Source organism: Mirounga leonina, unplaced genomic scaffold (assembly GCF_011800145.1).
Source record: "Mirounga leonina isolate KUSES-001 unplaced genomic scaffold, KU_Mleo_1.0 Mir_129, whole genome shotgun sequence".
Lineage (NCBI taxonomy): Eukaryota > Metazoa > Chordata > Mammalia > Carnivora > Phocidae > Mirounga > Mirounga leonina.
Window position 1 is genome coordinate 49,188,897 of NW_023270323.1, and position 15,058 is coordinate 49,203,954.

General features: G+C 37.0%; 1 protein-coding gene across 1 annotated transcript in view; it reads right to left on the reverse strand.

Moving 5' to 3' along the window:
* Positions 1-15,058, reverse strand: part of WDR19 (WD repeat domain 19) — a 100,194-nt gene that overhangs the window by 27,865 nt on the left and 57,271 nt on the right. Inside the window, exons 21-28 of the mRNA XM_035005119.1 lie at positions 11,573-11,630; positions 8,745-8,885; positions 8,582-8,664; positions 8,030-8,113; positions 6,205-6,351; positions 5,549-5,673; positions 3,381-3,493; positions 1,726-1,794 (exon numbers count right to left, since the gene is read on the reverse strand). Of these exons, the coding sequence (XP_034861010.1) occupies positions 1,726-1,794; positions 3,381-3,493; positions 5,549-5,673; positions 6,205-6,351; positions 8,030-8,113; positions 8,582-8,664; positions 8,745-8,885; positions 11,573-11,630 (820 nt within the window). The remainder of the gene's footprint in view (positions 1-1,725; positions 1,795-3,380; positions 3,494-5,548; positions 5,674-6,204; positions 6,352-8,029; positions 8,114-8,581; positions 8,665-8,744; positions 8,886-11,572; positions 11,631-15,058) is intronic.

Below are 15,058 nucleotides of genomic sequence, written 5' to 3' on the forward strand. Positions count from 1 at the left end.
CAAATCAATGGAAGAGAATATAGAATCCAACACCAGACTCACACAAAAATGGTCATTTCATCTATGACAAACACTCCATGGTAATTCACTGGGGAAAAAAAGGTCTTTTGATAAATGGTGCTGGATCAACCAGATATCCACATGGGGAAAAAAAGATTCCTGACTCCAACCTCACACCATACACTAAAGTTAATTCAGGATGGGCATAGGCCTAAACAAGAAAGTTAAAACAATCTAATCTCTAGAAGAAAACATATGGGATGGGCAATGATTTCTTAGATAGGACTAAAAAACACTAACCATTAGAGAAAAGCTGGATTTTATTAAAACTTCAGTATTTCTTTCCATCAAGACACCAATGAAGAATAAAAAGGCAAGCCACAGCTTGAGAAATTTTCACAATACATATATTTGATGAAAAGACTTGTATCTAGAAATTATAAAAAAATCCTACAAATCAGTAATAAGATGAGATGATATAATTAAAAATTAGAAAAAAGATTTAAAAAGCACTTCACAAAAGAGGATATCCAAATGGCCAATATACATATGAAAAGTTACTCTATATCATCAGTCTTTAGAAAAATGGATTAAAACCATAATGATATACCACTATACATCTATCAGAGTAGCTACAATGAAATAGACTGGTAAGTGTTAGTAAAGAGAGCACCTAAATTCTTTCACACTGCTGGTAGAGTATAAACTGGTACAACGACTTTGAAAAAAAAAATGTTTGGCAGTACCTACAACTGCTAAAATGTGTATTTTATGACCTAATAATTCTACTCCTGGATATATACCCAATAAGAGTGTTACGTCCATCAAAAGGCATGAACCAATTTATGGCAACATTATTCATAATATGCCCAAACTGGAGACAACCCAAATGTTGTGGTACAGTCATATAGTAGAATACTACACAGCCACGAGTAAGAATGAACTATTGCTGGGCGCCTGGGTGGCTCAGTTGGTTAAGCGTCTGCCTTTGGCTCAGGTCATGATCCCAAGGTCCTGGGATGGAGTCTCGCATCTGGCTCCTTGCTCAGCAGGGAGCCTGCTTCCCCCTCTGCCCCTCCCCCTGCTCAAGCATGCTCTCTCTTGCAAAAATAAATAAATAAAAAATCTTAAAAAAAAAAATGAATGAACTATTGCTGCATGCAGTAACACACATGCATTAACAGACTTACTGTTGATTGGAAGAAACTGGACACAAAATAGTACAAGATACGTATGATTCCATTTATATGCTAGACAGATACAATCAATCTATAAGGATAGAGGTCAGAATTGTGGTTGCCCTTGGCTGGGGGCACTGACTGGGAGGCAACATAAGAGAGGCTTCTGGGAGCTGGAAACGTTCTATATCTTGATCTCAATAGGGGTTACACCAGCGTACATGTATGAAAAAATGAGTTATACACTTGGGATTTGTGCACTTTACTGCATGCAAGTTACACCTAAAAGAAAATCCAAAGGTTCTTATCTTTTGTATACAGATTTTGTACCCATAAATAAATGACATGATGTTTGGGATCTGCTTTAAAATAAAACAGGGAAAGGGGGGGTATGAATAAGATAAGATTGGTCATATGTTGATAGCTGCAAAATCAGACGACAGGTACATGGGACCTTGTTACACTATTTTTGCATGTTTTTTAAAACTTCAAAAAGTTTTAAAAAATACTGGCATTCTCAAAAGGTCTCATTACAGAGTTTACTTACAGTTTCAATTGCCATTTCTATTGCTGCATTATCTTCTGAGCTCGGACATTTCAGGAAATGTTTAAGTGCCTGAAATGAGAATTGTATAGCAACTGAAAATTTCCAGACCACTTTCACACTGGGGAAAAACAAAGCTGTCACACACGCAAAGTAATGATAGTTCCTGAAAGTATCTTCCTCTCAGCCAGGGGCAGGCATTGTCTTAAAATAGACCCTTAAAAGGCTGAGTGCAGTTTGAACAATGGAAGGATCCAGTGAACCCTCTGAAGAATTTAGTTCTGACTTCTGGTGAGATGAGAATGAAAAATGAGCCCTCTTTCACTGTGAAGGTATAATTATTTTCATTCATTTGTTCGTTCAACAGCTATGAACTGCCCCGTGCTGCTACGTACATGGGTTTGTGCTGGCTGCCAGGGATAATCCCAGGAAAGAGAGGATAAGGCCCCTCTTGTTGTATTATGCACAGCCTAACTGGGGAGATCTGTGTAATGTGATAATATAAGGAACCAATTATTTTAAGTCCTCACTGGCTAACGCCACAACATCACACCACACCTATGAAGAAATTTCAGGTTATAAAAGTTTAAGCGATAAATGGGCAGCATGACCGGTTGTTTTCATAGGTGCTGTGAGGAAGAAAAGTTGATTAGACATGGGGATGATCCCGAAGGTGCCACCCAGGAAAAAGGACTTGAAGACGCACAGGTCCATGTTAGATGGAAGGAGGGCAAAGAGGAATCTAGATGAGAACACGGATGGGAAAAGGCTAATGGGAATATGGGTTTCTTCAATGGAAATAGCTGGACGCCAACAGCTGGTTGGGAAGTTCCGGCTTGTTGGTCAATTTGTGGGAATTCTCTTGGGTGCCAGTTAAGGAGTCTGGACTTTATCTAAGTGGCCAGAAACCGTAAATTGGTGGCCAGAAGGCTGAGTTCACACACAGACATGTTTCTTTGGCGGGCGAGATATTACACAAATACCTGGGCCCATATTTTAAAATTGGGAGACCGAGACTTCTGTTTCTCATGAAAAATCCTCTGATCCGGCACTAGTAGGACCAACTCCTGAAAGGCAACGATGTTCTGGAAGCAGAAGCTATTTCCTCCAGACCAAACAGGTGCTACCCAGTGGTCCCCAACTTGTCACACAATGAATGCACAGCTTCACTTAGTTCCGGCCCTTGCTTGAACACCATAACCCCTGCTGTAGGGGCGCTTTAGCAATAGAAGTACACACCATTTGGGGCACAAAATGAAGGGTGAGTCATAGGGACAGAAACTAAAAACAGGGAAATAGAAATCATATTGTAATAATCTAGTAATAGGTGACCCAGGTTTGAATTAAGCTGATGGTCGTTAGAATGAAAAGGGACAGATGTCAGAGATACTACAAGGGAAGAATGTCATTGGCTGTGGAAGAGAGAGGATGATTTAAAATTAGCTCAGACTTCAGATCTGGGTATCTGGGAGCATAATATATTTTAAAATATTTCTGGGGTGCCTGGCTGATTCAGTCAGTGGAACATGTGATTCTTGATCTTGGGCTCGTGAGTTTGAGCCCCACATTGGGCACAGAGATTACTTAAATAAATAAAAAAATATTTCCCATAAGCATTCCTGGGGAGTTCAATGTATATTTTCTTGGGAAATACTAACACGTGAATATTGGCCACACAGCAAGAAGAATTTTCCAGCCTGAAAATGTCTTTTTTCTCCTTCAAAATATAAGGCGACACTTTGATAGTCTTCATTAGTAGTATCTTCAGAACCTACAACAGAAGTTCATTGAGTAAAATATCTGAGCAAAACTTGTTTACCTTTTATTGTTAACTTAAAAATAAGATCTAAAAACAGTTGATCTAAAAATAGGTGATTAAAAAATTTTTAACTGCGAATATCAGTGTTATCATCAGTGTTTGTTTTCATCACAAAACACATTCACCATCATTATCCCAAATACCAACTCTGTTCCATCTTCTTCTCACTCTTACATAGGAATCAGGACAGGAAATGATGAGGCTTTGTGAGAATCTAGGTTGTGGTCTGACATTACCCTTTGTGACTTTTATCCATCTCTAAGAGTCTCAATCTCATTTCCTGAAACAACAGGAACAACTAGGACGATAATTGCAATCATGATGTGCCTAGAGTTTCAGAACAATCATAGATCAACCTTAATACAAATGTAATCCATCTCCCTGTCTCAGCAATGCCTGGTTTAGACAACTGTCTGTATTTGTCAGACAAGTAAGGAGATAACATTCAAGTAGCCCATAGATGTCATTTAAAGATAATTATTGTTTTTCTTTAGGTTTGAAGCTTAAATATGTTAAGCACAGAGGAAGAAGGACCTCAAATCATTGTTTACATTTACCCAGGGGAGTTGGAGGCCCATTACTGCACCAAAGTATAACGACAGCTCTGGCCCTCCAGCCCAAGGTACATAGGAAGTTTACGAGAGAAGGGGTACAGAAAGGTGGAGAAAAGCAACTGTGCGTGTGTGCATGCGATACAGGATAAGCCACATCCTTATAAATGAGAAAACTTACAATGCATTAGTGCTATGGTGATTTGCAGTGTTAAGACAGAAATGTCATCTGTCAAGTTAAATATTACTGATTCTAATGTTGCTTTTATCTATACTTCCTTTTTTTCTTTAGCTCTTTATTTTCTCCAATTATCTGAATGGCTTTCTAAGATATTAGAAGATGCTTTTACCTATTTGTTTCCTTAAAGACTGAAATAAAATTTTCTCATAAATCCTACCATCAATTCTTATGGTCATTTTGTGAATTTTAAAAAACAAAATAACACAGGGCCACCTGGGTGGCTCAGTCTGTTGAGTGTCGGCTCTTGATTTCAGCTTAGGTCTTGATCTCAGGGTTATGAGCTCAAGCCCCACTGGGCATGGAGCCCACTTAAAAAAAAAAAAAATTAAATAAAAAAAACCCCAAAATAACACAAAAGGACAAATACTTCATGACTCCACTTATATGACACACTATGAATAATCAAATTTATATAGACAGAGAGTAGAACAGTGGCTACCAGGGGCTGGGGGAGAGGGAAACGGGGAGATACTGTTTACTGAGTACAGGGTTTTAGTTCAGGATGATGGAAAAGTTCTGGAGATGGGTGGTGGTGATGGTTGTACAAAGCGAATGTACTTAATATATGACTGAACTGTACATGTAAAAATGGTTAAAATGGTAAATTTTTGTTATGTATATTTTTCCACACTAAAAACAAAACAAAATAAAATACCACCACAAATAACGTTATGTATGGCCCTTATAAAGTGAGAATCTGAACATTATTTCAGTAGTTTCTAAGAATAATTGCAAACAAGGGAAGAAAATCTATAAGTAGGTGTTCTCAGAATATAAAATTCTCTTTTGGACTTTCTTCTGGAAAATCACATCTTGTGTATATCACTCTTCATCAAAGTATAATCATAAAATCTTAATTTATAAGACAATTTAAAAAGTTTATGAAAATATTTCTTAAAAAATTCTTTTGTGTTTTCTGTTACCTTCATTTTGGAACCTTGTTCTAACACTGGTTGACAAATAGCAGAATTTGGGAAATCTGACCTCTTTTAAAGGCCCCCCCCCTCCAAAACCTTAATTTTTGAAAATGGTCTTATAATTTCATCTCACTTTGAGATAGTAGGAATCCTGAAGTCTGACAAGTAACATCCAGATATGCATGTGTCTATGTATAAATGGTGTGTGGGCGTGCCAATCTGATAATTAGATCGTTAGAGTCAAGTATACCTATGATACAAATCTTTAAGAGAAATTAGGGCAAACGGTGGTATTTACCAATAATGTCTGCATAGATTTCCATTTTGTTGTGCTGCTGGGCCAGTGTGAAAGCTTCATGATTACATTTGGACATAACAAGAAACTGGATTGCAGACCCGTAGTCACCCAACTGCAGAAAAAACCTAAAACAAAGTACTTTAATCAGCTTGACTCGTTTAAAATAAGTTTGTCATTTACACAATAAAATCTTTTTGCAACTATGAGAAGCCATTTAAAAATAAAAATTAGGCAAACCGCAGTTCTACGCTATATACTTATATTTGAAAAGCATACTCTCATACACTGACCACAACAAACAGACTTTAAATTTAAGCACTTAGACCTAACAAAAAAATTTAAAAAGAATAAATATTCGGGGCGCCTGGGTGGCTCAGTTGGTTAAGCGACTGCCTTCGGCTCAGGTCATGACCCTGGAGTCCCGGGATCGAGTCCCGCATCGGGCTCCCTGCTTGGCAGGGAGTCTGCTTCTCCCTCTGACCCTCCTCCCTCTCATGCTCTCTGTCTCTCATTGTCTCTCTCGCAAATAAATAAAATCTTTAAAAAAAAAAAAAAAGAATAAATATTCCCTTTGAATTTATTTATTTGATGAGGGGAAGTGGGGGCTTTCTTTTAAGGCTAGTTTTTGGAAGTCCAAAAATAATGCATTCTGTTACCTGGCTACCATTTTGGCGCCATCCAGAGACTGGGTCTCCCGGACAATACTGACTGCCTTTTCAGGATTGCTGAGGTGATCCAGATAGATGCGGATTACACTGTTCCACTGTTTTGCATTCTCATAAGCCACAACAGCTTCTTTGTATCTATAAGAAAGATTTAGTTCAGAAAAGCTTTCTTACCACTGTCATATTTAGGGGGAAAATGTCAATAAATGGGACAATGTTTTATTGATGGTGGCTGCTTATTTTTCTTGAACTTCTTTGTTCTTCATCACGAAGAATATAAGGAATCAGCTCACTGAAATGTGTTCTTTTTAGAGGTTTGATAAACTAACAGTAAAATGCTAATATCGAATTGCATTTTCTCATCTGAACCATACAATTTTTTACACTTTACTTTTTTCCCTCACTTTTTTTTTTTTGAGTTGGAAGATTATAATAGTAATATAAGCTTATTTTAGAAAACAGAAAATACAGACTATTTCACATTTACAGGTACAGCTGAGAGTGATATATAAAATCTTTGCACATCGACCTCTGGAGGGAGCTCAAGACTTCTCTTCATTCCCCACTAGCTCTCCAGTTCTTTCCATTTTAATAAGACATTTAGTGAATATCTCTGTTTCCTAAGGTTGCTTTTCTAAAGGTAGAGAGTATTGACCTTTAAGAATCTCTAAATATAGGGGCGCCTGGGTGGCTCAGTTGGTTAAGCGACTGCCTTCGGCTCAGGTCATGATCCTGGAGTCCCGGGATCGAGTCCCGCATCCGGCTCCCTGCTCGGCAGGGAGTCTGCTTCTCCCTCTGACCCTCCCCCCTCTCATGTGCTTGCTCTCTCTCATTCTCTCTCTCTCAAATAAATAAAATCTTAAAAAAAAAAAAAAAAGAAGAATCTCTAAATATATATTGCCAAATAACTTTCCAACGGCCACAGAGATTATATTCCCATCAGTCATGCATACAGAGTGCATTTTGACAATATGGTGATTAGTTTAAAATCTTTCACGAGGGTGCCTGGGTGGCTCAGTCGTTAAGCGTCTGCCTTTGGCTCAGGTCATGATCCCAGGGTCCTGGGATGGAGCCCCACATTGGGCTCCCTGCTCAGCGGGAAGCCTGCTTCTCCATCTCCCACTCCCCCTGCTTGTGTTCCCTCTTTGTGTCTGTCAAATAAATAAAATCTTTAAAAAATAAATAAAATCTTTCATGATATGATAGGTTAAAATAACATACTGCTGCTTATTATTTATCATTAATTAGTATTTATTAATAATTATTAATTAGTATTAATTAGTAGTGAGGTAGAGCTTTTTCATGTGCGTATGAAATAGAATTTTCATAATTGTGTTTCCTCCTCCGGGACTCCTTGCCTTTGAGTTTCTTATATCAAGATGCAGGGAATCTTTGTATATTTAGAATATTAACTATCCATTGTGGTATCTTGATGCTGTTTTGCGGCTCATACTGTATAGTCAGAGGTGTGGAGTTCATATTTCTTCACTTTTCTTGTCCTCTGCATCCGTAAGTTATCCTTCTTGATAAAACAACGATCACTTTGTTTTCATGCCTTATGATATCAGAAATATCAACTTTAATATTTAACTCTCAAATAAAAAGAGACAGTAGCCTATATTTGAATACACAAAGGATCACCTGAGGTATGTAAGATATGGGAGAAAAGGAATAGTCTGGCACTTCAGGCCAGGGGAAGGGAAAAGATGTTTTCTTCCTCCCCTCTGCTTTTCATAGAGGTTGCAAAGGTTGATGGTTAATTTATCAAACTTACACAGTGCTTTAAACTTGTATGAGTTTGAGAAACTGTACAAACCTTCCATCTGCTTCTTTCGCTTTGGCATACTGCAAGTGAATCTTTGGGGAAGAAACACGAGGCAGAAGCTCACCAACTTTTGCCCTAGAATGTAGGTTTAAGAGAATGATGTCAGCACTATGTTCACTCCCAGAGTAGCTCCCTACAATCAAATGTTAGTTTTTAGGATTCAAAACACAGCTACCATCATCTTTAAAAAAATCTTGGCTCCTATAGGTAAAAGCAGACATAACTGCTTTTCCTTCTGACACCACACCTCTGCCCTCCCTCTTTGTGGGAAAATGAAGGCAGTTCATTAGCTCTTCGGGAACAATAGGGCTTTTTTCCCTAGTAAGTTGTCTGATCAGAGATTTCCCCACACCAAACTGACAGGATGCGCTGTTCTTTGGAAAGCGAACTATGAATATGAACTCATCGAAGAAGAAGAAGGAGATAAAGAGAAGAGGGAACAGGATGTCCAGGCAGGAGGAACAGCAAGGAAACAAGAGGGGAGACCACACAGGACCCATTCATTTCCACACCTGCTCAGAACAAATTTTAGCAAATTCTTACCAATTCTTACAGCGGATGTAAACAGAGGCTGCTTTGTCATAATAGAGACCTTTTTCATACAGTTGGGCTGCTTCTGAAAATTGCTAAATTAATATGAGATTATTAAAACACTGAATTTATTACATGTAAGAGCGCATGAATATTTATGCAGAGAAAAGCATACCTTCATATTCTCCAATATGGCTCCACAGTCTCTTTTAAGGACCCTGCTGGGATGCTTTAGAGCCTGGTTGACCCCTCGGCGTATGTCTCCCATTCTTATGGACATCTGGGCCACCCCAGCCAGACATACTTCATCATGTTCCTGGAACCATAAGGCAAATAACTAACAAATCAGACCTTAAGTTAAACTGATGTATTTCAGCCAAAAAATTAATTTAAATCTAAAATAAGCCCAAATACTACTTTCATTAACCCTTTCAGGCAAATCTCAAGATTATGAAATAACACTGAGTCCTCTTTTTTTTTTAATCACCTGTTACAAAGTTAAATTTTTTCTTTAGAAGTCCAGATCTTTTCAAATACCATATAATTTTACTCATATGTGGAATTTAAGAAACAAAACTGGTGAACATAGAGGAAGGAACTGAAAAATAAGATAAAAGCAGAGAGGGAGGTAAACCATAAGAGACTATAGGGAACAAACTGAGGGTTGCAGGAGGGGAATTGGGTGGGGGATGGGGTAATTGGTGATGGGCATTAAGGAAGGCACTTGATGTAATGAACACCGGGTGTTATATGCAACTGATTATTCACTAAATTCTTCCCCTGAAACTAATAATACACTATATGTTAACTAACTTGAATTTAAATAAAATCTAAAAAAAAAAAAAAGAAGTCTATATCTTTTATGCTTAAGAACACATTTTTACCACCCCCTGTTATAATGCCTTGTATATCTTTGTATTTCTTCTTGGTATAAAATTTTATGTGAGAAGTAATATACTTGATACACAGCATAAATATTATGAACAAAATTAAGGAAAAAAAAACATTTACCAAATTGAAGATTTCTCCACTAGACATGATTAAACATTAAAAACTTTATGTAAAATTGTTTAATTCATTAAAGATAACTAAAGAACTTTTCAAGTAACTAATCCGTACTAGTGAAATAGAATGTCAGATTGCATTTTATGTGACAGCATGTCTAATGGAACATTCTGTGATGATGGAAATGTTCTATATCTGCCTGGTCCAACATGGTAGCTAATAGTCACAAGTGGCTCTTGAGCAGTTGAAATATGGCCAGTGTGACAGAGAAACTGAATTTTAAATTTTATTTAATTTTCAATAATTTAAATAGCTATGTGTGGCTAGTGGTTAGCGTATTCGATAACACAGATTTAAAAAAAAACACCTAGGGGCACCTGGGTGGCTCAGTTGTTAAGTGCCTGCCTTTAGCTCAGGTCATGATCCCAGGGTCCTGGGATCGAACCCCACATCAGACTCCCTGCTCAGCGGGAAGCCTGCTTCTCCCTCTCCCACTCCCCCTGCTTGTGTTCCCTCTCTTGCTGTGTCTCTCTCTGTCAAATAAATAAATAAAATCTTTAAAAAAAAGAAAAAAAAAACACCTAAAATATATGTAGCCGAAGAAAATATCAAAAACCCGAGCAAAGGATATGATCAGGGAATTCATAAAAAAACATATAACTGACCAATAAATAAAACATGCTCAGCTTCACTAATAATCAAATACACACAAAATACCTTTTTTTTTTTTGGCTTATGAAATTGGTAGAGGAGATAAAATGTTAACATTTGATGTTGTTGGAAATGTGGGGGGAAATGGACACTTTCATATATGGTCTATAGCTGTATGAGTTGCTATAAATTCTTTTGGAGAGCAACTTGACATTATAAAAAATTAAAAGCATACATTTTATGACCTAGAAATCCCATCTATAAGAATACATCCTTATACTATCTTATATATATCTGTGTGTATATATATATATATAATATATACCTTATACTAATATATACTATCTTAGGTAGTTAAAGATACATGTATACTAGGTGGAATATTCATTGCAGTATTTTGATAGTAAAAAAAGCAAAAACAATTATAATTCAATAAGGGAGTGGATGAAAAAACTGTGCTACATCTAAACAACAGAATATTAGAAACTCTTAAAAGATTAAAATCGATTTGTATGTATTGACTTGAAAAACCATGAAGAAAGCAGAATGCTAATTTTCATAGAATGGATTTCAATTGATCTTTGCTAAATGAATGGAAATGAATGATTTCATATTTAGTAAGAGCCCACATTTCATACATATTTGTATGCTTACAAAAGATTCTGTGTGGAAATATATAAAACTATGAACAGTGGTTACCACTGAGTTGTGTGATAGAGGAGAGAATGGTAGGACTCTCACGTTTCGTGTTACACTGTTGTGATTTTTTAAATGGACTATAGTGAAATTGTATTATTTCTGTAATAAAATTCTAGATATAAGATTTTCAATCTTTACAAGACAGCACGTAAAAACATCAACTTTCATTGCAAAATTTGGTTTCTTGAGCTAAAATTCTGGGATGGGAGAACGGCTTGAATAGTGGGTAAAGTACATGCTCTCCAGGATCGTCATGTGACAGAGGAAGCAGGAGAATGGACTTTTATGGCCTGCGAGTTACTATACGGGCTTATTGAAACTTTTATTTATGAGAGTGAAAGGAAAAGCCTCATGAAAATCATAGCCTGTAAGTGGGAAGGGATAAAAATTTTACTCCCGACACTAATAAGCAGCTCATAGTTGGCATATAAAGGAAAAGATATCTTTTTCAGACTGATAAAAAATATTTTCATCTTTAATTTTTAAGTGTTTTTAAATGATTTAACTATATCCTTGCAAAGTTGTTAATAAACTGAAAAAGAGCTCACCTACCAGATATTGAATAAATAAAATGCAATTCTGACCATGGCTTTTTAAATGAAACTAACAAACGTAAAGATAATTACACATATCTTTATTCAAGGTTACCTTATGATCACCAGTTATTCCTTTCTCATAATGAGCCAAAGCATTTACATAATCACCCCTGAAAGAAAAATCAGAGTGAATTTTAATACATAAATATGTATCTTATTTACATATACAAGATTTAAAAGATAATCTTTGACACTGAGTTGCTTGAGCTCACAAAAGGTGTGATACACAACATGCAGGTTTTTTTCAAATGCAGTTCATTATTATTTGCTACTTTAAAAATAATTATAGGGGCGCCTGGGTGGCTCAGTCAGTTGAGCATCTGACTCTTCATTTTGGCTCAGGTCATGATCTCTTAGGTTGTGAGCTCATCCGAGCTGAGCATGGAGCCTGCTTAAGATTCTCTCTCTCCCTCTCCTTCTGCTCCCCGCCTCCTCACTGACTGAGTGAGCACGCACTCTGTCTCTCTCAAAAAATAGTAATTATAAAGCTGGATTATGCTAGACTGTAGGGTACTTACTTTGTAGTATATTAGGCATTTTTGGGAGCTACATTAAATGTGATGGGCCACTTTTGGGGGGAATCCTTTGTGTTTAAAAAATTATTTTTTAAATTCAAGGTTATATTAGTTTCAGATGTACAATGATTCAACTATTCTATACACTCCTCTGTGCTCATAATGATAAGTTACTGTTAATCCCCTTCACCTATTTCACCCCCCCCCAACTCCCCTCTGGCAACCACCAGTTTGTTCTCTATTTTTAAGAGTATGGTTTTTTGTCTTTTTTCTTCATTTGTTTCTTAAATTCCACATATGAGTAAAATCACATAGTATTTGTTTTTCTCCGACTGACTTAATTTCACTTAGCATTATACTCTCTAGATCCACCCGTGTTACTGCAAATGGCAAGACTGCACTCTTTTTTATGGCCAAGTACTATCCCATTGTGTGTGTGTGTGTGTGTGTGTATCACATCTTCTTTGTCCATTCATCTATCAGTGGACACTTAGGTTGCTTCCATATCTTGGCTCTTGTAAATAAAGCTGCAGTAAATGTAGGATTGCATACATCTTTTTGAATTAGTATTTTTGGTTTTTTGGAGTAAATACCCAGTAGTGGGATTACTGGATCATATAATAATTCTATTTTTAACTTCTTGAGGAACCTCCACACTACCTTTCACAGTGGCTGCACCAGCTTACATTCCCACCAACAATGCACAAGCGTTCCTTTTTCTCCACATCCTCACCAACACTTGTTTCTTGTGTTTTTGATTTTAGCCATTCTGACAGGTGTGAGGTGATATCTGTTTGTGGTTTTGATTTGCATTTCCCTGATGATGAGTGATGCTGAGTGCCTTTTCATGTGTCTGTTGGCCATCTGTATGTCTTCTTTGGAGAAATGTCTGTTCGTGTCTTCTGAATAAGCCACTTTTGATGATGTCTTTTAGGGCACTATATGGTCACATGAATGAATCATGTGACCATAAAAATCAATGTATTTTCCAAAGGCCCAATATTTATAAGTAGAATATGTATTGAAAGGATCAGCGTAGACATAAAGGAACACTTAGGATTACAGTACTGGCGGCCCTGATTCTTACTGAGATAAAAAGTATTATACATAATATAAATAATAATAATACTCCCATAACTGATGTTAACATGGATCTTCATATCCAGAAGACCTATTTATTATCTTGTTTTGATTATCTGGGACAGAATGAATCCTGTGATTTGTGGCTAAGACCCATTTGGAGATCCATCTTCTCTGAAAATGGCATTATCTGAGACCTACCTGAGCTCCACCTTACCAGTTGAGGCAAGTTATCCAACCTCACTAAGCCTCACTCAGTTTCCCCACCTGTTGGTGTACAAGGAATTTTTTGGAAGAGAAGCCATTCTGCTGTTTAAGAACTTTGTTTTGGACAGCCCAGGCTTTGTGGTCAGCAATGTCTCTAAGTGGAAATTTCTAATATTTGGACCCAATTATGTCAACACAGCTAGGGATGTTTCTTGACAACAGGGATAACAGTTCCTCCATCAGGAGCCTGAGGTTTTCCTTGGGCAAGCCCAATTAGGAGAGGCTAAGTTAAAATTTCTGAGCACTTTATTTTTATGTTATTTTAGATTACTCACTTTATTATTATCTTATTTTGGAACTCTCATATGGATCTAGCTGATTAGTCTACTCTCAGACTAGAGAACTAAATCCTCCCCACAGGTGACAGACTGCTTTGACCTAATCAAGGTCTTGGATGCATATGAAACAGACGTGGAATTGAGCAGAGGCCTGGGGCCTTAGGGGTCAAAGTCAGAGCAGGTGGCTACTGGGATATTTGATGATGATGAGATCCACCTACTTAGTTACTATGATTACAAAGGAAACTCTTGATTGTTGGGGACTGGGGTATGTGTCTAGATCAGAGTCCAAATACCAGTGAAAGTTTTGGGAATTGGTGGCTAGAAAGTGTCGGAAGTTAAAAAAATATCAACAACAAAGCATTGGCTTTCAACTGGCCTCAGCTCATCCAACTATAATAAGACAAAGTTTGAGTTTGCTACAAAAGCTTCGATTTCCTCCAAAAAAGAGAAAATAAACGTCTTTGGCATGGTCCAAGGGTTTACTAGGTTGTCTGTGTTCTGAGAGGATATGGTGGGTCATCTCCCAATATAATGACCCTTTTCCCTTCAGCACAGAGGTTTTGTGCTCTAAGACCCTGTCACTACTCTCAGGATAGAGATGGAGGGCCAAGGCACTGGGAGGCCTTGGCCTTTAGATTATGCACTAAGACTGAATTTTCCCTTCTTAGTATACGAAGTTACCTTTTTTTTTTTTGAATAAGATTTTATTTTTAAATAATCTCTACACCCAACATGGGACTTGAACTCACAACCCTGCGATCAAGAGTCACATGGTCTACGAACTAAGCCAGCCAGGTATCCCTACGGAGTTACTTTTTAAGGGGCCAATATATGACAAAATTAAATTGAGGTTGACTACAAAAGAAATAAAATCTCTAAAAAGTTTTTATTTGCAAAACATAAAGTTTCAAATAAGGTAGCATGGTTAGAAATGAAAGACTGCTCTTTGACAGAATGATTTCTACAGCTATAGTTTGGGTGTCAGTACTCTCAATAAATCCAGTCTGCTGAAAATAAAGTAGAACTATATAAAAATATTTTTAAAAAACCATTAGAACCATATTTTCTTTGTTCAAAGACCAATACTTTTCCACATTTCACTATTTTTGAAATTGGAATGTATAATAAATGTCAAAAGAAACTGTCCCGTTGTGATACAGTTGTTATTGTACGTACCTGTGTGAACTTGATTTGCAAGTAAATTATTCACTTGAATTGGTAGCACTAACTATGGCTGCCTGTGAGCTTAAAACTGGATCTTGAATGCTTCTAAAATCACACTTTTATCCTGCAATGAAATATAAATCTACAGTCTGTCGATTAAGACTAATCACAATTAAGACTGTCGAGCAATGAAGAGCACCAGAAAACTCCAAAGCTCTTGTAATAATAGAT